This window comes from Pseudophryne corroboree, chromosome 4 (genome assembly GCF_028390025.1).
Source record: "Pseudophryne corroboree isolate aPseCor3 chromosome 4, aPseCor3.hap2, whole genome shotgun sequence".
Taxonomy (NCBI): domain Eukaryota; kingdom Metazoa; phylum Chordata; class Amphibia; order Anura; family Myobatrachidae; genus Pseudophryne; species Pseudophryne corroboree.
The window spans coordinates 621,771,089-621,795,032 of NC_086447.1; the positions used below are offsets into that span (position 1 = coordinate 621,771,089).

At 45.0% G+C, this 23,944-nt stretch overlaps 1 protein-coding gene across 1 annotated transcript in view; it reads right to left on the reverse strand.

The window, feature by feature from the left end:
* The window catches only part of NOX3 (NADPH oxidase 3), a 396,056-nt gene that overhangs the window by 343,719 nt on the left and 28,393 nt on the right, over positions 1-23,944 (reverse strand). The window contains exons 3-4 of the mRNA XM_063919364.1: positions 4,740-4,850; positions 4,570-4,654 (exon numbers count right to left, since the gene is read on the reverse strand). Coding sequence (XP_063775434.1) covers positions 4,570-4,654; positions 4,740-4,850 — 196 coding nt within the window. The remainder of the gene's footprint in view (positions 1-4,569; positions 4,655-4,739; positions 4,851-23,944) is intronic.

Sequence of the window (23,944 nt, forward strand, 5' to 3'; positions counted from 1 at the left end):
CAGTATGTGTCCCCCCATGTCCCTCACGGGTCCCCCAGTATGTGCAAGTTCTAGGGGGCACTAGACAAAATCTTGTCTAGGTCATCAAATTGGTTAGGGCTGGCTCTGGGCAGTGCTGAAGCAGCCTGCGCCTGCCCCATGTGCTCCGCCCCCACCTCGTCTCCTGCAGTGTCTGCGCTGTGCAGGGCCGTGCTGCCGCCGGTGACAACAGAGGTAAGCAGCAGTATAGCTGTTTGTCCAGGGGAAAGGGGTAGGGGAAAGGAGCAGCGGAGGAGGAGGTGCTCTAACAGACTAAGGACTCCGGCTCTACCTGGCCATTATTCATGTATCTCTCTCTCTTTCCCCCATATCCCTCTGTCTCTCTCTCTCTTTCCCACATGTCCCTCCCTCTCGCCCTCACCATGTCACTCTTGGCTGTTGAAATTACAAGATGCTGCCTCCGCACTTTTTCTCCTGAAGGGCTGGGTATTTGGGTGTGTGTGTGTGGGGGGGGGGGATGCTGGAAGTTTGCCTAGGGTGCTGTGAAACCTTGCACCGCCCCTGCACACATTCAGCACCTCTCACAAACCTGTCATTTTCATCTCAAAGACATTTCCAGGATCAGACCCTTTCTCACCCAGGATGCCACTAAGATCATTATTCACTCAGTGATTATTTCCAGACTGGACTACTGTAATCTCATCCTAACTGGCCTCCCTGACAATTACCTCTCTCTACTCCAATCTATCCTCAATGCTGCTGCCCGGCTCATCTTCCTCACCAAACGCACTACCTCCACCTCTCCTCTCTTACAAGACCTTCACTGGCTTCCCTTCCCTTTCAGAATCCAATTCAAACTTCTCACTCTCACTTACAAAGCCCTCACCCACTCCTCTCCCTTCTACATCTCTGACCTTATCTCCCTTTACTCTCCCAACGGTCCTCTTCGCTCTGCTAATGCCCGCCGCCTCTCCTGCCTTCTGATTACTTCCTCCCACTCCTATCTCCTTAATGACTTTTTGGAATGCTTAATGTGCAGACTCAGGAAGGCACAGCACATTTTTGCCACTCGTTTTGAGAGATCTGATACTGCCCTTTACTGTATACTTTGTATGGCACTTTAATACACAGAGGGCCTAATTCAGACCTGATCACTAGCAAGCGATTTTTGCACTGCTGCGATCAGATAGTCGCCGCCTTCAGAGGGAGTTTATTTAATCTGGGCAAGAGTGCGAACGCATGTGTAGCAGAGCTACTACAAACAGATTTTGTGCAGTCTCTGCGCAGCTCAGGACTTACTTAGCCACTGCGAATCACATCAGCCTGTCCGGGACTGGAATTGACGTCATGAACCCTCCCTGCAAATGCTTGGACACGCCTACATTTATCCAGACACTCCCTGAAAACGGTCAGTTGATACTCACAAACGCCCTCTTCCTGTCAATCTCCTTGCTATCGGCCGTGCGAACGGATCTGTCTCACAAAACCATCGATGAGCACCGATCCGCTTTGTACCCGTGCAGCGCGCCCGCACATTGCGGTGCATACACATGCGCAATTTGGATCTGATAGCCCGCTGTTTGAAAACGCACTGAAGCGATCAGGTCTGAATTACCTCCAGAGTCAAATGTCCACAGCACCTTTTTGTCAGTTTCTATAAGAAATCTGATGCTGTCCCCTCACATAATCCAACTGTAACCATTTAGATATTCATGCAACACCTGCTCACCTGTAGTTGGAGTTTGCTAGACAGATTATACCAAAAAGATCAGTTTCTTCCCTACTGTATATCAATTGTTTTTCATGTCTTCCTGTTTGATTGAAGGAGGTAGTCCAAGCGATTTTCTCAGGTAATCCCTATGGCCTACTACAGTATGTAGCAGGGACGTGCAGTGAGGTAAATGTCTCATGAGGCACTGGCTAGCACCAAAGCCAGATTTACACACAATACATGAGCCAAAGGGTACATCTGGGCATTATACACAGTTGCAGCAGTATAAACTCCTGGAAATTTGGTGAATTTTGATCAGAGATGAGCGGAAAAGATAGGCAGAAGAGGCACTGCCTCACCTGCCATAGACTTTTTACTCCAGAGTTTTGGCTATAAAAATGATTATACTAATGCATTGCAAACAAGATATTTCTAACAAATTATTTGTATTTTTCATATACTTTACACGGTTAAAATTCTGGCACAAATGTTAGTATGACAGGAAAGGCTCTGCACGTCACTGCAATGTAAGTTAAGAATGATTTACCATGCTGCCTTCTGCAGTCAATAATTTAATAAAACAATTGTCACAGAGCCCTATAGCCTGGCGTTCACTTTTCATGTCCAGCTGCGTTGGTGTCTTGCTGTCCCAGCAGGGTGGTTGGCAGCACCTGCTGTGGTGGGGTGTTCTGTTCAGCTATTCTCCTCTGCTAGCTCCTGCTGCTGCAGTGTTACTCCCTGTGGGTGACAGGTAGCCACGGCTCGCATAGGGACATTCATGCTGCTCTGTCTGTAATTTAAAGGGGTAGTATCGCCAAACTGTGAGATAACGTTTGGCATCAATTTCAAGTTCCCAGAACTTACATATAATACTCCAGTGTCCAAGCCTTGTGTGTTCCCAAGTTGATTGCGTTAACTGCCAGTACTCACCCATAGACTTCTAATGGGACTTTCCTCGTTAAAGCATATGGGCTCTTCTTGACTGAAAATCAGGAGAGTGCTTCTACGTGGTGCTCCCTTATTGGTTGGCAGATCTCCAAGTGACAAATGTCATGTGGTGGCCCAACGTTCCAGAAAGGGGATCTATGTGTATGGATCGAGTTCTTATTTTTTTTTTTTTTTTAACCCCTGGGATGTCTACATGGACCAAAGAGGATCGATCTGCGCAGAAAATAGGTCAGTATTTTTTTTTAAACACGTTACATATGGACAGTAGCGGATCTTGCCACGGGCAAGCAGGACTTTTGCCCAGGGCGCTGCCATCCGGAGGGCGCCGGCGCCATCTGGAGGGCGCCGCACCATGGAAAGATCCGCCACTGTGCCTCCCACAGTGCCCCCCGCTGCGAAGGGAACCAGATGCTACGCGTTTCCCTTCGTGGAGAGGACCTTTGGTGTGCGGTGTGCGATGACGTCAACTCGCACCACACAGCATTGTGGCACAGACGCTAGGGGTCATAATTGACATCTAGTGTCTATGCTGTGCTATGGGAGAGACGTCATGACTGACGTCTCTCCCATAGATCCAAGGAGAGGTGAGGAGAGGAGAGGAGAAGAACGGTGCCGGCTGAGGTCTGCAGCGGTCTGGAATCTGGAGTGGGGATCGTAAGTATAATTTTTTTTTCTTTCAGCGGCGCTTCAAGGGGGGAAAATGGGGGCGTAACTGACCACTCCCCCATATGAAGCCATGCCCCTATATTTTTGCCCGGGGTGCCACAAGGGCAAGAACCAGCCCTGCATATGGATTTCTACTGGAGAAGGGGACCAAAGTGCTATGGGGGATGGTAGGTAGAGTAAGTATGTGTATGTATGTAAGTAAGTGTGAGTGCGCAAGGGTGTTTTATTAAAATTCTACTTTGTACGGTATCTGTGTAGTGTCTTTATTGTAATATTTGTTTTACTGGTGGGATTACAGGTACCAGTGTGCCCTTTAATGCACCACCTGCTGGAACAGGGGGGCCTCATGCAATTGTCCCCTGTATTTTTAGGACCACAACTGGCTGGTTATGCTTAGGATGGGGTTGTAACTCTTTCTTTCCCTTTTACACAGAGAAGCACTGCATGGATCTCACTGATACGTGCGGATATCTCTAATTCTGCTGCTCAGGGGGACGTCTATTTGAAAAGTGCATTTTGATCTGTTTCACGGGTGTGTTTGTAGAAATAATTCTTGGTAAATTCCTGTGTGGTAGTTGTGCCTATGGAAAGTCTTTTACAGTTTGTCCGATGGTGCATTTGGTTGTATATCCCTGTACTCTCGTGTTTTGTACTTCTATTTCACCTAACACTCCTGTGTTTTGTGTTTAGAAAAGTTTCAAGATGAAAAATACAACCGTGTTTGCAAATTCGAACAGATACGGTGCATAGTAAATTTACCTCTAATTGTCCCTCTCAGAGAAAAATTTAATATGTAAACTACAGACTAAAATGGCTAGCTAACACTGCCAAGTATTAAAAAACTAAGCTTCATCCAGAAACTGCCCATTCTGCATGTATTTAAGGTAAAAAGGGATTGATAAATACACATCTTTGCTATTTTACTAAATTTTGCACAACATGCAAAACACGGCTAAGCTATTTTTCACAAGTAGTGAGTAGATGTATTTTAAAATTTTTGCTTGCCATAATTGAATATGTATAACGTAACACATTAAAGAAGCAAATTAGGAAAAATCACAAGACATGGCTAAATCTCTAAGTCTATCGCATGCAAAACTGTGATATAAATGTTGGGATATAGCAAAGATGTATGTGGACACATTTGTAGATCCCGCCTCTGTACAGGTTTACTTTAATTACAATAAACAACATTTAAAAACAGTGATTTATCATTCTTGAACCCAAACAAGGAATTAATTTGTTGCTTAATATATAAAAGTTACCTGCATGAAGTGTGATCATATAGCCAATAAGCCTGTGAAATGTAATGTTTTTGTCAAGCAGTCTTCTTACATCTCCTCTGCAACACTAAATAACAACAAGTACACAATTAGTGATCCTGTTATCTATACTGCTATAAAAAGGAGGAAGTTGCGATTATTTTTATACTTACTACACTTGTTCCTCTGAGGAGAGAAACAAAATTTCGACAGACCGGCACCAGAATCAGCATGCAGTTGAAGTTCAGACACATTGCAGAAGCTCTTGCCCATGCTAAAGTAGACTGTAGATAAATATTTAAGAAAAACACATTCAGAAAAACATACTGTGTACATACATGTTAGGTTCATCTACCTAACAGCAAGTGGTTTCAGTGCCTTCAGAAGAGCCTTTATTAATTGGGATGTTAGCTTGTATGGTATGAAGGCCCGACAGCACTGTTCCTAGCTGAAGGAATCTGAACTCTGTTCCTAGCTGAAGGCATCTGAACTCTGCTCTTGGATGCTATTGGTACATGAGGTACTGTGATCTTCTGGTGCATCTCCGCTTCATCCTTTTACCTCCTTTACTTGCCCTCTCATCATTCTCCTCCACAGATGCCTGGGTCACACACTGCCGGTGGTCATGTAACCAACGCCAGATTCCAGACACCACTCAGGAGTCTGGTGCTGGATTTCAGGGGTTCACTTTTAGGGTTAGGGCCCAGGAGGGAAGGTTAGGGTAAGGATCAATGGGGGGGATAGCTCTAGCCGCCTCCCCCTAAGGGTTAGCCCTAGCCACACCCCCCCAAGGGTTAGGGTAGAGGACAGCAGGGTAGAAATACTTACCCCCTCTGATGTCAGCATCTTCAATGTTTAGAGAGAGATAAAATGGAGAATGTATTAACCAACCAACCAACCAACCAACCAACCAACCAACCAACTCCTAACTGTGATTTTACATGCTGTGGGGTCTATGTACTAATTCTTGGAAAGAGATAAAATGGATGGAGAGAAATTACCAGCATAGCTGCTCCTAAGTTCCATGTACAGGCTGTATTTGAAAAATCACAGTTAGGAGCTGGTTAGTTATCTATGTCCATTTTATCTCCCTCCGAGGCTTTGTAGTAGAAATGCATAAGGCCTCTGTGTTTTGGTTTTGGTTCTAATTCATCCTCATTCTTTGGTTTTGCAAAATCACCCGCAATTGTTTTGGTTTGAATTCGGATTTCGGTTTTGTTTAAAAGCAATAAAAATGTATAAAATTAAAATAGAAAATGATAAAAACAACTAAAATAATGTAATTTTTGCAATCCAGCGTGACGTAACACCCAGCAGCTGTGGTCAAAAACATGGCGGGTAGCCACCTGCCTTCACAGCTAGGCTGCGTGGACATGGAGCTACTGGGCAGGTGCGAAAGCATTGTGCGTGTGTGTGTGTGTGTGTGGGGGGGGGGGGACTGGTACACTGGGCTTCCCCCCAGATGTCACAAATTTTGATCTTAGATGTGCGTTTTTTCGAACATCTACTATCAGGTCTGAATAGGCCCATAGACTGTGTTTGCTAAATGACAGTTAGGGGCTGATTAGCTTTTGCTTTATCTCTCTCCAAGCGTTAGTGCATATGCTCCATTGTGTTGTCCTGTAACTTGCAACTCATACTCCTTGCTTGTATCCATCAATTGATCTGGACCTGCATCTACATTCCTGTTTAGCCTACCCCTTAGGTACTCTGGCTAACCCCTCTGCTTCTGTCCCTAGACACTTACTCCGCCTGTTATCCCCACTGTTGTCACCACTGTCCCCTTTCCATATTGTTACAGCCTTTTTTCATAGCATCTGTACCCTTCAACTGAAATCCTTACCCTAGGATGATATCCAGTCACATGGCGAGACCACAATGTCGACACTAGAATGTGTTAACATCACATCATAGCGTAAGGGCCTGATTTATGTTTGTACGTAAAGCAAATTATCAAGTAACTGGGTGTAAACATGGTGCACTGCAGGTGGGGCAGATCTAACATGTGCCGAGAGATTTAGATTTGGGTGGATTATATTTTTTCTGTGTAGGGTAAACCTTATCTGATTATTTTTACACTGCAGTTTAGATTTCAATTTGAACACCCCCCACCCAATCTAACTCTCTCTGCGCATGTTACATCTGCCCCGCCTGCAGTGCAATATTGTTTTTTGCCCAGTTGCTTGATAATTTGCTTTACTTACAAACTTGAATCAGGCCCTATGTGCCATCACTGGTTTTGCCTTACTTAACTTACCTGTACTTAGCATGCGGCATAATATGTTTCTTGCCACATATCTTCCTGCTAGCTGTTAATAAATATTGCCATCTGATTAACTGGTATATCCACAACCATATCTTACTCAATTCTGTTAGCTGTCACTGATCCCATCCATTTAAGTGAATATAAAGTGATCAGTATAATTTTTTGCTACTATGATTGTTACTGTGACATCACTTACAGCTATTACCTCAACTCTCCTCTTCCACCCATGCCATGATACCCAGTGCATCTACCCTCTTCCTCCATGTACTTTCCCTCTTCATTCCCTCTCCTCACTTTAATACTGTTGCTCATGCCAAACCCGTCTCATTGCTATCCTCCACCGAGCTCAAACACCAGGCACTCTGTGCTCTTACCTACCTCCTTCTCTTCCTTCTTAGACACTTTGCCATACTTACAATACCTAATTGTATCACTGCCTTCCAATTGCTCCCTCTGGAGCTGATTCTGGGTTAGACACATGTGCAGATGCTTTTCCTAATGGCTGTGGAAGCCTGTTTGCTACTTTATGCTAATGAGAGTATCTGTCCGTCTAAGCATATTATATGTGCACCAACATGCAGACGGCTGGCACACCCACTGTTTTTCCATCCACAGCAGCAGCTGTTATCATTAGTATCAGGACTTGTACTCACTCGTTGCTGGGTGAAAAAGATCTGTCTGGAACAGGTGTTCCATGTCTAACTTCATGCTGCTAATATGCCAAGATGTTGGCTTATATGGCCAGTTGGCCATGACACTCCAACAAGATGGATCAGTTCTGTGCAATTGCATGGTCACCACAAAGTTATCACTCAAAAATGCCAATTTCATTTCATGGAAAAAGTGGTCTGTCAATGGGCCAATGAATGCATTTGCACTTGCAGTCTCTGTCCATATGCACATTTGTATGGTCCATCAGCCATTCTATTATTTCCTTGTCCCATCTAAATACCTCTATTTTCCTCTTTTTATCTCACTCAACGGACCTTCTTACATTCCCACTGCAGGAGTCACTCTTTAATCTAATCTTTTCTGACTGTTATGTCTTCCCTTCCCATAGAAAATCATCCCAAGCCCTGTTTTTCTCATCAATAGAAGTACTTCTCTCCCCATCTTACCACTAAACTGCTATTTTATGCTCTATCCCATTTCAACTCCACCCTTACCTCTACCTTGGACTCTTATGTCTCAGCTGCCACTCCTTACTTCAACCTTGGCTCTTCAAACTCATCCACTATCTCCAAAAATGCTCTTGCATTATTGAGTGACACTGGAAGAAATCACTTTTTCTTGTCATCTTCATACATTTCAAATTCATAGTATCCTCTTGCAGCTCCATCCTATTTCTCTCCAATCTAATTCCAAGTACTGTAACTCATCTCCTCCCAGTCTTTCAATCTGTACTGCATTTTTCTAACCTACATCACCACCACTGCCATTCCGCTTCTCTTTTGACTAGGCCACATATTTCACATACAAAATGAATACTATCTGTCAGGACATTACTACATTTCCTTCCATCCTCCTGCCCTATCTTCCCCTAACACCAACATCGTGTCCACCCTGTACTCATACTCCATTGCCACTAGAGATAAAATCATTCCCATATTCATCCTCTGCCTTCTTTGCTTATCCCCTCTCACCTCAACTCCCTCTTTCCTTACAACTGCTCCCACTTTGTTTACTTCTTTAATCTGTTTCTCTCATCTGGTACCATCCCCTACTCCTTCAAGCAATCTCTTGCCACTGCCATCATCAAAAAAATCCTCTCCAGAGTCCAGACCCCGACTTTCTCTTCAACTACTGCCCATTTCCTGCTTCTCACGGCTTCCAAGATCTTTGAGAGGCTGGTCTTTAGCAGTTTCAACACTTTCTTTTTTTGCTTGACCCTTTTATTTATGTTTCTTTGTCTTTATTAGAATAGCCACAACTTTTCAACTGTTCTGATATCCTGATCTCCATTAATGTGCTTAGCTGATATTTGACTACATCTCCCCTACTTTACTTAAGAAGTGTCAATCTTTGTCGGCACCTTTCATACATGTATACAGGTGGTTGCATGCTAAGGTTTACCATTCTTTAAATATTTATGATGCTGTAGTGCATGAAAACTCCTGCATTGTCTTGTTCTTGATACAGGTCTAGAATCCATGACAATGTTGCATACAAAAATATTTAAAACATTTGTATTGTCTATCCTGTGAATTGTACAAACAAACAGGTTAGCCATAAGTGGGGGACTGCCAGGATTGGAGTCCTTGGCCTGGGCAGAGAGTGAGACCCAGCAGCAGACCACAGAATGGTAGTCAGCCATGAGAGATAGCTGCTCCTGATTGGCTGGCAGTCCATGAGCTGCAATTGACTAGCGTATGTCACCAATTTGGGTAGCCAGTACACAATCTGCAACCAGTTCTGGTTCCCGGCAAGTGGGAGTGGGTCCTAGGAGTCAGTGGAAGCTGCAGCAGTGGTGGTTGCCTCCCACCACCAGACAGTATTCCCATCCAAGGTGCACACAACAGTGGATGCCCTGAACCACCCTGCCAATGTCCAGCCTGTCCCTTCCAAGGCCAGCCTTCCCTGTCATGCACCATCTCATATCTAGCCAGTCCTGGCCTGGACCAGGTTCAGCCTTCTCTGCCATGTGATCCCCTAACAAAGTATAGCCTTCTCTGCCCTTTGTCCTCCCACCAAGGTCTAGACTTCCCTGTGCTCTCAGTCCAGCCTTTCCTATCCTGTGCCCCCCTCTAGTCCATTCTTCCTTGCCATGTGCCTCCCCCCAAGGTCCAGCCTTCCCTGTCCTGTACACCCTCAAGGTCCAGCCTTCTCTGTCCTGTGCCCCCACCAGATCCAACCTTCCCTGCCCTCTGCCACCACCTACCATGTCTAGCCATCCCAGTTCTACCAATAGGTCCAGTCATCCCTGTCTTGGACTTCTCCATGGCCTTTCCTGCACTGTGCCTTCTCCCTGTCCAGCCGCCCTTACCCTGCATCCCTCCAGATCTATTCTACCCTGTCCTATCGAGACATCACTGGTCTCCCATATATTGCCACCACAACCCACCTTTCCCCTATGCCCACATCAGGAGTGGGGAAGCGTCCTGCCTATTTTATTAATTTTTGATGGCAGCGTGAACACACACATAATCTGTTGGTGCTTGCCTTCAAGCTTTAAGTTAGAATTGCATATTCATATGAGGCTGTTACTGATTGATCACAGCAATCAACAATCAAGCACTCTAGAAATTTGGAAGAAGAGAGGGAACATGGCATTTGTGTGTTGGGAGAACATTATTGGGCTAGTATTGCTACTTTGCTATATTAGTTCAGGGCCATAACTAGGTTGCCAGCAGTGCCCAGCACACTGTGCACATGCACTGTGGGCACAGAACCACCAGCAACTCCCGCATTTCTGCACCACAATATGTAATCATGGTAGTAGATGCAGTGCACGGCTACTTGTTACAGCCGGGCAGCGCTGTAGCTTGTTGACAGCATGCTGTACCCCTCCTGATTTCTCGTTCTTACATCATGTACTGTAAGGTACCAGGTACATGTTACAGCTAGGCAGTGCTGTGGTCCTCCTAGCTCCCCGCTCTTGCTGTACTGTGAGGCACAGTTGTGTGCCGGGGAGGTGGAAAAGACAGATGTGTATTAGGAATTGGTTCTACTGTGGCCATGCCCTTTCCCTATAAAGCCTCATCCCTATATTTTTTGCACACACTGAACCTAATTTTAAATATGGTGGGACGGGGGCAAAAATAATTTTTCTGGCACAGGGCACCAAAATGTCTACTTACAGCATTGTATTAGTATTTAACAATCAAGCAGAGGTCTGTTTCTTTAATCCTACTCTGTCCATCCTGACATCTGACAGAAAATAAATAAAATCAAAACTTACAGATCTGTCATTTTAATCAGCATAAGCTGCTTGTGTATCCTATTTACCCAGAAATGCGAAAAAGATGGATTTTAATGGAAAACGTCACATGAAAAGACTCTCGGTGCTGCCAAGTTACGCCACGGCATGGCATGACTGAAAGGGCTATTTACTGTACCAGGAAGCTAGATATATGTGAACACATCTGTACATGCACACAGGGATCTCATATTGGTGAACTGATGCCAGAGGTGTATCTAGGGTCCCCGGCGCCCCTGGCAAAGTAAGGGACTGGTGCCCCCCATATTCGAAATAGGGAAGGCGCATGTGCAAAAATGGGGCATGATGTTGTCGAAAAGGGACATGACTGCACAATATTACTCCCAATTCAAATTACGTTACATAGTAGTAACCCCTTATACACATTATGTCACACACTAGTGCCCCTTACACATCATGCCCACACAGTAATCCTTGTCACAATGTGAATAAATAAGCAATGCATGGCACGGCCAAGGAGGGGCGCCACCCGGCGATGCCACCCGTGGTCAGGGGGTATAATGAAATATAAATGTCTGTGAAAAGGTATCAATGCGCACTACCTAGTAGTGGTAATGTAGTGATATATTAGGAAAAGCATTATGGGGCATTGCGGTGCCAAACACCAGCACCAACTCCTGTCTGCTGTGCGAACCACCAGCCCATGCAATGCCACTACTAAGTGAGTCCACCCATTGGCTGAGGGTGGCACTGCTGGTCGACGCCCCCTCCTTGGCTGGCGCCCCTGGTGAGTGCCATCCTGGCCAATGGGTAGATACACCCCTGACTGATGCTGTAAACCTATAAAGTGAAGCTGTGTAGTCAGCTGAGCTGCCATGACATTTCTGACAGACCTCCTCAGCTGTCCACATAGCTGCCTTAGCTGATCGGATTATAGAAGCAGCTCACCACTTGGAGATCCCTGGGTGCAGGTCATTTTTTTTATTTTTTATAAACATTTATTTTTTGTCTGCATGCAGCCTGTGTCCTATCCAACAAAGTCAGCATGCTCCGTCTCCACACTCTGCACTGCCTTACTGGGCATGTGCAGAATGCAGGGATGTGCGGCGAGGTAAATGGCTCAGGAGGCACTGGCAAGTACCAGAGCCAGATTTACACACAATTTATGAGCCAAAGGGTTCATGTGGGCATTTTACACAGGTGCAGAAGTTTAAACTGCTGGAAATTTGGTGAGTTTTGATCAGAGATGTGTGGAAAAGATAAGCAGATGAAGCACTGCCTCACCTGCCATAGATTTTATACTCCAGAGATTTGACTATAAAAATCATTAGAAAAAATAAAAATAATATATTTAGAATATATTCTTTATATTTGTTATATACTTTATATAGGCAAACATCTGCTTTAAATGTTAGTATACCAGGAAAGGATCTGCATCAGCCCACCGAATGCCACTGGCAGAATGTACCCTGTAAAGTGAAGATTTCACATTTGCAAAAGCCCATTGAGGACTGGCACCTTAACTGTATCCCATAATCTTGAAACACCTCTCTGTAAGTAGCGCTGAGAGCCACCAGTGTTTCAAGAGGGCTGACTGCACCATCTGAGTGCACTGCTGCAGCTCTTTTGGGGTATCTCTGTCGATACCAAAAACCCTTTGTTAAACAGCCCGAGATACAGGTGCCGATAAGACACAGTTTATAGAAATACAGATCCTGGAACAATTATACTAAGTTGACACACTGAATTATACTATTATCCATGTTTTCTTTTTTTTAAAGAACATTTTATTGGATTGACCACATCATGTTACAGTAAACAGAAAAAAAGGTACCGTCAATACAATCACAGGTATTAGGGTAACATAAACTTTGGCGGAAACAATTATGGAGTGGTCCTTTTTTATCGGAAATGAAAGATGAGGAAGAGTTCCTCTACTTAAATGGTCGTGAGACCATAGTGGAAAAAGAGAGAAGAGCAGAGTGAAGAAAAAGAAAGAGAAGAAGAAAGGACCCCTGGGGCAGGACCTCGGGGGATCGCAGTAAAAAAAAAAATATATTAGGTCTGGGAAGTTTTAAAGAAATGGCGACTGAACATTTTGAAAAGTTAACCAAGGACCCCACACTTTGGCAAATCAGGTGGTAGAGTGATTAATTAAGCTTGTCATGTATTCCATTTTATGAATGTACCATATGTGAGAGAGGACTGTTTGCAATGATGGTTCAGCAGGCTTCTTCTATTCTAGAGCTATTTGGCATGTTGTTGCAGAAATAATGTTCTTGATCAGTTTATTTTGAGTTATGATTTCCTTCCATAGTGCAGTTACATTCAGACAGGACCACCAAATATGAAGAAAGGTGCCCTCCCCTTGACAACCCCTCCAGCACCTATCTGATGTATGCACATTGTACATAAACCAGAAGGTACGTAGTACCATCTTCTATACAGAATTTTATAGATATTTGTTGTTTACTTTAACACAAATAAAGCTGGAGGTATTCCCCCAAATTTCTTCCCATTCTTCATGATCTAAGATAATGCCTAAATCCCTCTCCCAGGCTAATTCATGGGGATCTCAAACAGTAGAGGCTGTTCCATTCAGTAGAGCATATCAGTCAGAAATTAGACCTTTTGTTGAGGAACGTCTCAAGCAAAGCGTCCAGTCAATATTTTCCTCATATTTTTGCAACCAGGACCGGTTCAAAGAGATCAAGGCTGGTAATACTTTTGGGGGAAACCTGCACATCATTTATTTTTACAGTTAGAAGCATGCACGGATCTCACTGATCTGTGCATGCTTCTGACCAAGTAATAAAAACTTGACCTAAAAACAGCATGTTTTTATTCGGGCAGTACAGATTGTGTAATGGGTAGCGTTACTGCCTCACAACACTAAGCTCATTGGTTCGATTCCCACCATGGCTATACCTGTGCGGAGTTTGTATATTCTCCCCGTACTTGTGTGGGTTTCCTCCCACAATCCAAAAATATGCTGGTAGGTCAATTGGATCCCAACGCAAATTAACCCTATTATGAGTGTGTAGATGGGGGTAGGAAATATAGATTGTAAGCTCCACTGGGGCAGGGACGAATGTGAATGGACAAATATTCTCTGTAAGGTGCTGCAGAATATATGTGCGCTATATAAATAACTAGTAATAAATAATTACTAAAAATCGCATGTTTCCTTTACTAAAAATTGGTATTAATCGCATGTGAATTCCATTTTAACCTTATAATTCGAACCCTATTACATTTGAAATCTTTAGTAAAAAATCGCAAGTTATAAACATGTTATTTGGTGCGATTTTTTAGACACCAAAAAATATCGCACCCTATTACATCTAGCCTATTGTATTAAATGGGGTATAATCGTTATTTGTTTGTTCATTGTATTAAATGACCTTCAGGCTGTGTGTATAAGGTGTACAGTATATGAAACATAAATGAATTATGTGTATGTAAACTAACTTTGTTTAATCCACAAAGTTATTAAAAATATTGGCTAAAATTTACAGATGAACGGGTTCAGTTCCCTGAGACCCAAACCCTACCGAACATCACGTTCTGAGCCTTGATCCGAGCCCAGCTCAGGACTTCCCGCCAGACTCAGAGAACAGAACGAGGCAAAACATCATCATCCCACTGTCAGAATCTCGCGAGTTTTGAATTCCATATAAATAGTCATACATCACCGCCATCTTCACTTAGTGAGTGTAGCGAGAGGACGTGTCTCCTCAGTGTCTGTGCGGGAAAGTGGTGTGGTGTGGCAAGTGGGGTGGCAACCTGCTTTTATGTGTCATTCCAGTGCTGTCTTGTGTTGCATCAGTCCAGTGGTGGTGTCCTGTGCTGCCATAAGTCCAGTGGTGGTGTCCTGTGCTTCCATAAGTCCAGTGGTGCTGCTGTATAAGTGCAGTGTAGTGGTGCTGTGTGGTACTGCATCAGTCCAGTGGTGGTGTCCTGTGCTGCCACAAGTCCAGTGGTGGTGTCCTGTGCTGCCATAAGTCCAGTGGTACTGCCATATAAGTCCAGGGGTACTGCCATATAAGTACAGGGGTACTGCCATATAAGTTCAGGGGTATTGCCGTATAAGTCAAGGGGTACTGCCATATAAGTCCAGTGGTAATGCCACATAAGCCCAGGCATACTGCCTTATAAAAAAATATGGTTATGAATCCACTATAACATGGCGCCACCTTGAAATAGTGCAACCATCACCAGATAGTTAAAATAATGCTTTAAAATATAATTACGTTCCTTATGTATACATCAGTATCCTCTTCCCTTCAGATCCTGGATTCCATCAGCTCAGCATATGTAAGGAGAATAGATACTCATGTGTAGTATTATAAATTTAATAATACAAACACACACTGATATACATAAAACAATACAAAGTATCCCACTATGATCCCATGTAGTGTCCCCAGAGGACTGAGCAATTACCGGATGTTGTGGAGAACTGATAGACAAACAGCTCTCAAACAAGCGATGTTACACCCAAAGGTAAGTCCACCCGGGTAGGCAGCTTCAGATGTGGTATGCAGGTACCGTTCAGTGCTCCTGAAGCAACTTTGGAATCTAGGGGTCAGCAACACCATATAGCCAACGCGTTTCAACCCCTTGGATCAGGGTCTTTCTCAAGGCAGTGTGTTGCTTTGTTAAACTAACTCCTTTTTAAACTAACAGTGTCCAATCACAAAAACTCCCCAATTTCCGTCAGTCCTACTTCCGTAAGTGTGTCACTCGGTGCCGCACCTACTACACCCAGCGGCGACTGTACACCCGGAAGTTCCATCTCGTCCGTCTGTTGTTAAACAATCCCTATCCGGAAGTGCATCACTCGTTGCGCCGCCTGTTGCACCCGGCGGCGTCCGTATTCCCGGAAGTACGTCATTCATAGTCATCTGAGGTTCCGTGGTGTGTATGTACCTAGGAACGAGGGGTTTCCTCGTGTCTCCCGTCTGGTCCGGAAGTGTACCTACGTACTTCCGTTCAGCGGCAATGGCTAGATAGAACACATAGCACATTCTACATCATTGATCCCCTTCCTAAAAACGTCCTTAAAGACACAACTGTCATTGTCCATTATAAAGATGCTGTAAAGAAAAAACGTGATTCCCATAAACCACATATTCAAATAGCAACACAGACACATTTATTAAAAAATAAAACTTCCTACAGTACTAGTTCATATAATGAATATTAAAAATTTCAATGGAAGATACAATAAAAGAGATATCTTTGAATCATAAAAACCATTTCAGCTCAAAGTCGTTATTCAAACCATGAGGATGTAATGTGTTACATTCATAAATTAACTGCATTTCTTTTTTGGCTAGACTAGAAGCAGTATCATGTTGGCGAGGATTCCCTTTTACCAATTTTAATCCTGCAAATCTTATAATACTTCTGGTAGAGCAATTGTGGAATTTCTTAAAATGGGACGACAAAGCATGTGTCTCAAGTCCCTTCTTGATATTTCTACAATGCTCACCTAGCCTCACTTTAAGTGCCCTTGAAGTGCGTCCTATGTAGAATAGGTGACATGTGCATTCAATGCAATAGATAACATTGCTTGTATTGCATGTTATAAATTCATGAACATCTAGCTTTTTCCCATTTTTCTGTATCTTCTCAAGTTTTTTTGTACCATCGCTCATCACCTCTCTACAGCCTATACACATCCCACATCTATGGAAGCCTTTAGTAGTAATCCTTGGCTCCCGTTTGATTGGGGGAATATAACTGTTGACCAACATGTTCTTTAAGTTCGGGGCTTTTCTATAAATAAAAGTGGGACGCTCTGGAATTTTTTTCCCCAGTATAGGGTCTTTCTTTAAGATATTCCAGTTCTTCTTAATTGACCGTTCTAAGGCTCTATATTGAGAATTATAACTGGTGGTGAATGTACTGCCATATAAGTCCAGGGGTACTGCTGTATAAGTCCAGGGATACTGCCGTATAAGTACAAGGGTACTGCCGTATAAGTCCAGTACAGAGGTGCAGCCATATAAGTTCAGGGGTACTGCCGTATAAGTCCAGGGGTACTGCCATATAAGTCCACTCCAGTGGTGCAGCCATATAAGTCCAGTAGTACTGCCATATAAGTCCAGGGGTACTGCCATGTAAGTCCAGGGGTACTGCCGTATAAGTCCAGTCCAGAGGTGCAGCCGTATAAGTTCTTGGGTACGGCCGTATAAATCCAGGGGTACTGCCGTATAGTCCAGTGGTACTGCCATATAAGTCCAGTCCAGTGGTGGAGCCGTATAAGTCTAGGGGTACTGCCGTATAAGTCCAGTGGTACTGCTGTATAAGTATAGGGGTACTGCCGTATAAGTCCAGGGGTACTGCCATTTAAGTCCAGGGGTACTGCCGTATAAGTCCAGTCCAGTGGTGCAGCCATTTAAGTTTAGGGGTACTGCCGTATAAGCCCACCAATATTGTGCGCTCATTACATCTGGGCAAATTCCAGCACGTCCCATGTTTTGCACATACAATTAATTTGGTGGTTCAGAATTTTTTTTTAAATGACAGGGGCGTGCAGGAGATGCTGTCAGTGGCCCAAAAAATTACGGGCCACTTTCGACATTTAGCCACTGTGTGCCACTCCTAGATGGGCCAGGTGTTTGTACAGCACACTTGAGTCACTTAGCAAACTCATCCAGCTACCTCATTGAACCTCTATTTCTTTTTTGCATGAAGAGCTGTTTGGGGCCTAGTTTTTAAAAAGTGCCATCCTGTCTGACACTGCAGTGCCACTCCTAGATGGGCCAGGTGTTTGTGCCGCACACTTTTGTCACTTAGCAAAGTCATCCAGCTACCTCATTGTACCTGTTTTTATTCTTTGCATGATGTGCTGTTTGGGACCTATTTTTTTAAATCTCCCATCCTCTCTCACACTGCAGTGGCACTCCTTGATGGGCCAGGTGTTTGTTCTGCACACTTGTGTCACTTAGCAAACTCATCCAGCTACTTCATTGCACCTCTTTTTCTTCTTTGCATGATGAGCTGTTTGGGGCCTATTTTTTAAATCTGTCATCCTGTCTGACACTGCAGTGCCACTCCTAGATGGGCCAGGTGTTTGTGCCGCACACTTTTGTCGCTTAGCAAAGTCATCCAGCTACCTCATTGTACCTGTTTTCTTCTTTGCATAATGTGCTGTTTGGGGACTATTTTTTAAATCTCCCATCCTGTCTGACACTGCAGTGCCACTCCTAGAAGGTCCAGGTGTTTGTGCTGCACACTTGTGTCGCTTAGCAAAGTTATCCAGCTGCCTCATTGCATCTCTTTTTCTTTTTTGCATGATGTGCTGTTTGGGGCCTATTTTTTAAGTATGCCATCCTGTCTGACACTGCAGTGCCACTCCTAGATGGGCCAGGTGTTTGTGCCGCACACTTGTGTCGTTTAGCTTAGTCATCCAGCCACCTCATTGCATTTCTTTTTCTTCTTTGCATGATGTGCTGATTGGGGCCTATTTTTTAAATATGCCATCATGTCTGCCACTGCAGTGCCACTCCTAGATGGGCCAGGTGTTTGTGCTGCCCACTTTTGTTGCTTAGCAAAGTCATCCAGCTACCTCATTGCACCTATTTTTCTTCTTTGCATGTTGAGCTGTTTGGTGGCCTAGTTTTTAAAAGTGCCATCCTGTCTGACACTGCAGTGCCACTCCTAGATGGGCCAGGTGTTTGTGCCGCCCACTTGTGTCGCTTAGCTTAGTCATCCAGCGACCTCAGTGTAGCCTTTTGGACTAAAACCAATATTGTGAGGTGTGAGGTGTTTAGAGTAGACTGGAAATGAGTGGAAATGAATGTTATTGCGGTTAATAATTAGAGATGAGCGCCGGAAATTTTTCGGGTTTTGTGTTTTGGTTTTGGGTTCGGTTCCGCGGCCGTGTTTTGGGTTCGACCGCGTTTTGGCAAAACCTCACCGAATTTTTTTTGTCGGATTCGGGTGTGTTTTGGATTCGGGTGTTTTTTTCCAAAAAACCTAAAAAACAGCTTAAATCATAGAATTTGGCGGTCATTTTGATCCCAAAGTATTATTAACCTCAAAAACCATAATTTACACTCATTTTCAGTCTATTCTGAATACCTCACACCTCACAATATTATTTTTAGTCCTAAAATTTGCACCGAGGTCGCTGTGTGAGTAAGATAAGCGACCCTAGTGGCCGACACAAACACCGGGCCCATCTAGGAGTGGCACTGCAGTGTCACGCAGGATGGCCCTTCCAAAAAACCCTCCCCAAACAGCACATGACGCAAAGAAAAAAAGAGGCGCAATGAGGTAGCTGTGTGAGTAAGATTAGCGACCCTAGTGGCCGACACAAACACCGGGCCCATCTAGGAGTGGCACTGCAGTGTCACGCAGGATGTCCCTTCCAAAAAACCCTCCCCAAACAGCACATGACGCAAAGAAAAAAAGAGGCGCAATGAGGTAGCTGTGTGAGTAAGATAAGCGACCCTAGTGGCCGACACAAACACCGGGCCCATCTAGGAGTGTCACTGCAGTGTCACGCAGGATGTCCCTTCCAAAAAACCCTCCCCAAACAGCACATGACGCAAAGAAAAAAAGAGGCGCAATGAGGTAGCTGTGTGAGTAAGATAAGCGACCCTAGTGGCCGACACAAACACCGGGCCCATCTAGGAGTGGCACTGCAGTGTCACGCAGGATGTCCCTTCCAAAAAACCCTCCCCAAACAGCACATGACGCAAAGAAAAAGAAAAGAAAAAAGAGGTGCAAGATGGAATTGTCCTTGGGCCCTCCCACCCACCCTTATGTTGTATAAACAGGACATGCACACTTTAGCCAACCCATCATTTCAGTGACAGGGTCTGCCACACGACTGTGACTGATATGACGGGTTGGTTTGGACCCCCACCAAAAAAGAAGCAATTAATCTCTCCTTGCACAAACTGGCTCTACAGAGGCAAGATGTCCACCTCATCATCATCCTCCGATATATCACCGTGTACATCCCCCTCCTCACAGATTATCAATTCGTCCCCACTGGAATCCACCATCTCAGCTCCCTGTGTACTTTGTGGAGGCAATTGCTGCTGGTCAATGTCTCCACGGAGGAATTGATTATAATTCATTTTAATGAACATCATCTTCTCCACATTTTCTGGATGTAACCTCGTACGCCGATTGCTGACAAGGTGAGCGGCGGCACTAAACACTCTTTCGGAGTACACACTTGTGGGAGGGCAACTTAGGTAGAATAAAGCCAGTTTGTGCAAGGGCCTCCAAATTGCCTCTTTTTCCTGCCAGTATAAGTACGGACTGTTGGATGCGGTCCTACTTGGATGCGGTCACTCATATAATCCTCCACCATTCTTTCAATGGGGAGAGAATCATATGCAGTGACAGTAGACGACATGTCCGTAATCGTTGTCAGGTCCTTCAGTCCGGACCAGATGTCAGCATCAGCAGTCGCTCCAGACTGCCCTGCATCACCGCCAGCGGGTGGGCTCGGAATTCTGAGCCTTTTCCTCGCACCCCCAGTAGCGGGAGAATGTGAAGGAGGAGATGTTGTTGACAGGTCGCGTTCCGCTTGACTTGACAATTTACTCACCAGCAGGTGTTTGAACCCCAGCAGACTTGTGTCTGCTGGAAAGAGAGATCCAAGGTAGGCTTTAAATCTAGGATCGAGCACGGTGGCCAAAATGTAGTGCTCTGATTTCAACAGATTGACCACCCGTGAATCCTTGCTAAGCGAATTAAGGGCTCCATCCACAAGTCCCACATGCCTAGCGGAATCGCTCCGTGTTAGCTCCTCCTTCAATGTCTCCAGCTTCTTCTGCAAAAGCCTGATGAGGGGAATGACCTGACTCAGGCTGGCAGTGTCTGAACTGACTTCACGTGTGGCAAGTTCAAAGGGCATCAGAACCTTGCACAACGTTGAAATCATTCTCCACTGCGCTTGAGACAGGTGCATCCCACCTCCTATATCGTGCTCAATTGTATAGGCTTGAATGGCCTTTTGCTGCTCCTCCAACCTCTGAAGCATATACAGGGTTGAATTCCACCTCGTTACCACTTCTTGCTTCAGATGATGGCAGGGCAGGTTCAGTAGTTTTTGGTGGTGCTCCAGTTTTCTGTACGTGGTGCCTGTACGCCGAAAGTGTCCTGCAATTCTTCTGGCCACCGACAGCATCTCTTGCACGCCCCTGTCGTTTTTAAAAAAATTCTGCACCACCAAATTCAAGGTATGTGCAAAACATGGGACGTGCTGGAATTGGCCCAGATTTAATGCACACACAATATTGCTGGCGTTGTCCGATGCCACAAATCCACAGGAGAGTCCAATTGGGGTAAGCCATTCCGCGATGATCTTCCTCAGTTGCCGTAAGAGGTTTTCAGCTGTGTGCGTATTCTGGAAACCGGTGATACAAAGCGTAGCCTGCCTAGGAAAGAGTTGGCGTTTGCGAGATGCTGCTACTGGTGCCGCCGCTGCTGTTCTTGCGGCGGGAGTCCATACATCTACCCAGTGGGCTGTCACAGTCATATAGTCCTGACCCTGCCCTGCTCCACTTGTCCACATGTCCGTGGTTAAGTGGACATTGGGTACAACTGCATTTTTTAGGACACTGGTGAGTCTTTTTCTGACGTCCGTGTACATTCTCGGTATCGCCTGCCTAGAGAAGTGGAACCTAGATGGTATTTGGTAACGGGGGCACACTACCTCAAGAAATTGTCTAGTTCCCTGTGAACTAACGGCGGATACCGGACGCACGTCTAACACCAACATAGTTGTCAAGGCCTCAGTTATCCGCTTTGCAACAGGATGACTGCTGTGATATTTCATCTTCCTCGCAAAGGACTGTTGGACAGTCAATTGCTTGGTGGAAGTAGTAAAAGTGTGCTTACGACTTCCCTTCTGGGATGACCATCGACTCCCAGCAGCAACAACAGCAGCGCCAGCAGCAGTAGGCGTTACACGCAAGGATGCATCGGAGGAATCCCAGGCAGGAGAGGACTCGTCAGAATTGCCAGTGACATTGCCTGCAGGACTATTGGCATTCCTGGGGAAGGAGGAAATTGACACTGAGGGAGTTGGTGGGGTGGTTTGCGTGAGCTTGGTTACAAGAGGAAGGGATTTACTGGTCAGTGGACTGCTTCCGCTGTCACCCAAAGTTTTTGAACTTGTCACTGACTTATTATGAATGCGCTGCAGGTGACGTATAAGGGAGGATGTTCCGAGGTGGTTAACGTCCTTACCCCTACTTATTACAGCTTGACAAAGGGAACACACGGCTTGACACCTGTTGTCCGCATTTCTGGTGAAATACTTCCACACCGAAGAGCTGATTTTTTTGGTATTTTCACCAGGCATGTCAACGGCCATATTCCTACCACGGACAACAGGTGTCTCCCCGGGTGCCTGACTTAAACAAACCACCTCACCATCAGAATCCTCCTGGTCAATTTCCTCCCCAGCGCCAGCAACACCCATATCCTCCTCATCCTGGTGTACTTCAACACTGACATCTTCAATCTGACTATCAGGAACTGGACTGCGGGTGCTCCTTCCATCACTTGCAGGGGGCGTGCAAATGGTGGAAGGCGCATGCTCTTCACGTCCAGTGTTGGGAAGGTCAGGCATCGCAACCGACACAATTGGAGTCGGACTCTCCTTGTGGATTTGGGATTTCGAAGAACGCACAGTTCTTTGCGGTGCTACTGCTTTTGCCAGCTTTAGTCTTTTCATTTTTCTAGCGAGAGGCTGAGTGCTTCCATCCTCATGTGAAGCTGAACCACTAGCCATGAACATAGGCCAGGGCCTCAGCCGTTCCTTGCCACTCCGTGTGGTAAATGGCATATTGGCAAGTTTATGCTTCTCCTCCGACAATTTTATTTTAGGTTTTGGAGTCCTTTTTTTACTGATATTTGGTGTTTTGGATTTGACATGCTCTGTACTATGACATTGGGCATCGGCCTTGGCAGACGACGTTGCTGGCATTTCATCGTCTCGGCCATGACTAGTGGCAGCAGCTTCAGCACGAGGTGGAAGTGGATCTTGATCTTTCCCTAATTTTGGAACCTCAACATTTTTGTTCTCCATATTTTAATAGGCACAACTAAAAGGCACCTCAGGTAAACAATGGAGATGGATGGATTGGATACTAGTATACAATTATGGACGGGCTGCCGAGTGCCGACACAGAGGTAGCCACAGCCGTGAACTACCGCACTGTACTGTGTCTGCTGCTAATATATAGACTGGTTGATAAAGAGATAGTATACTCGTAACTAGTATGTATGTATAAAGAAAGAAAAAAAACCACGGTTAGGTGGTATATACAATTATGGACGGGCTGCCGAGTGCCGACACAGAGGTAGCCACAGCCGTGAACTACCGCACTGTACTGTGTCTGCTGCTAATATATAGACTGGTTGATAAAGAGATAGTATACTCGTAACTAGTATGTATGTATAAAGAAAGAAAAAAAAACCACGGTTAGGTGGTATATACAATTATGGACGGGCTGCCGAGTGCCGACACAGAGGTAGCCACAGCCGTGAACTACCGCACTGTACTGTGTCTGCTGCTAATATAGACTGGTTGATAAAGAGATAGTATACTCGTAACTAGTATGACTATAAAGAAAGAAAAAAAAACCACGGTTAGGTGGTATATACAATTATGGACGGGCTGCCGAGTGCCGACACAGAGGTAGCCACAGCCGTGAACTACCGCACTGTACTGTGTCTGCTGCTAATATATAGACTGGTTGATAAAGAGATAGTATACTCGTAACTAGTATGTATGTATAAAGAAAGAAAAAAAAACCACGGTTAGGTGGTATATACAATTATGGACGGGCTGCCGAGTGCCGACACAGAGGTAGCCACAGCCGTGAACTACCGCACTGTACTGTGTCTGCTGCTAATATAGACTGGTTGATAAAGAGATAGTATACTCGTAACTAGTATGTATGTATAAAGAAAGAAAAAAAACCCACGGTTAGGTGGTATATACAATTATGGACGGGCTGCCGAGTGCCGACACAGAGGTAGCCACAGCCGTGAACTACCGCACTGTACTGTGTCTGCTGCTAATATATAGACTGGTTGATAAAGAGATAGTATACTCGTAACTAGTATGTATGTATAAAGAAAGAAAAAAAAACCACGGTTAGGTGGTATATACAATTATGGACGGGCTGCCGAGTGCCGACACAGAGGTAGCCACAGCCGTGAACTACCGCACTGTACTGTGTCTGCTG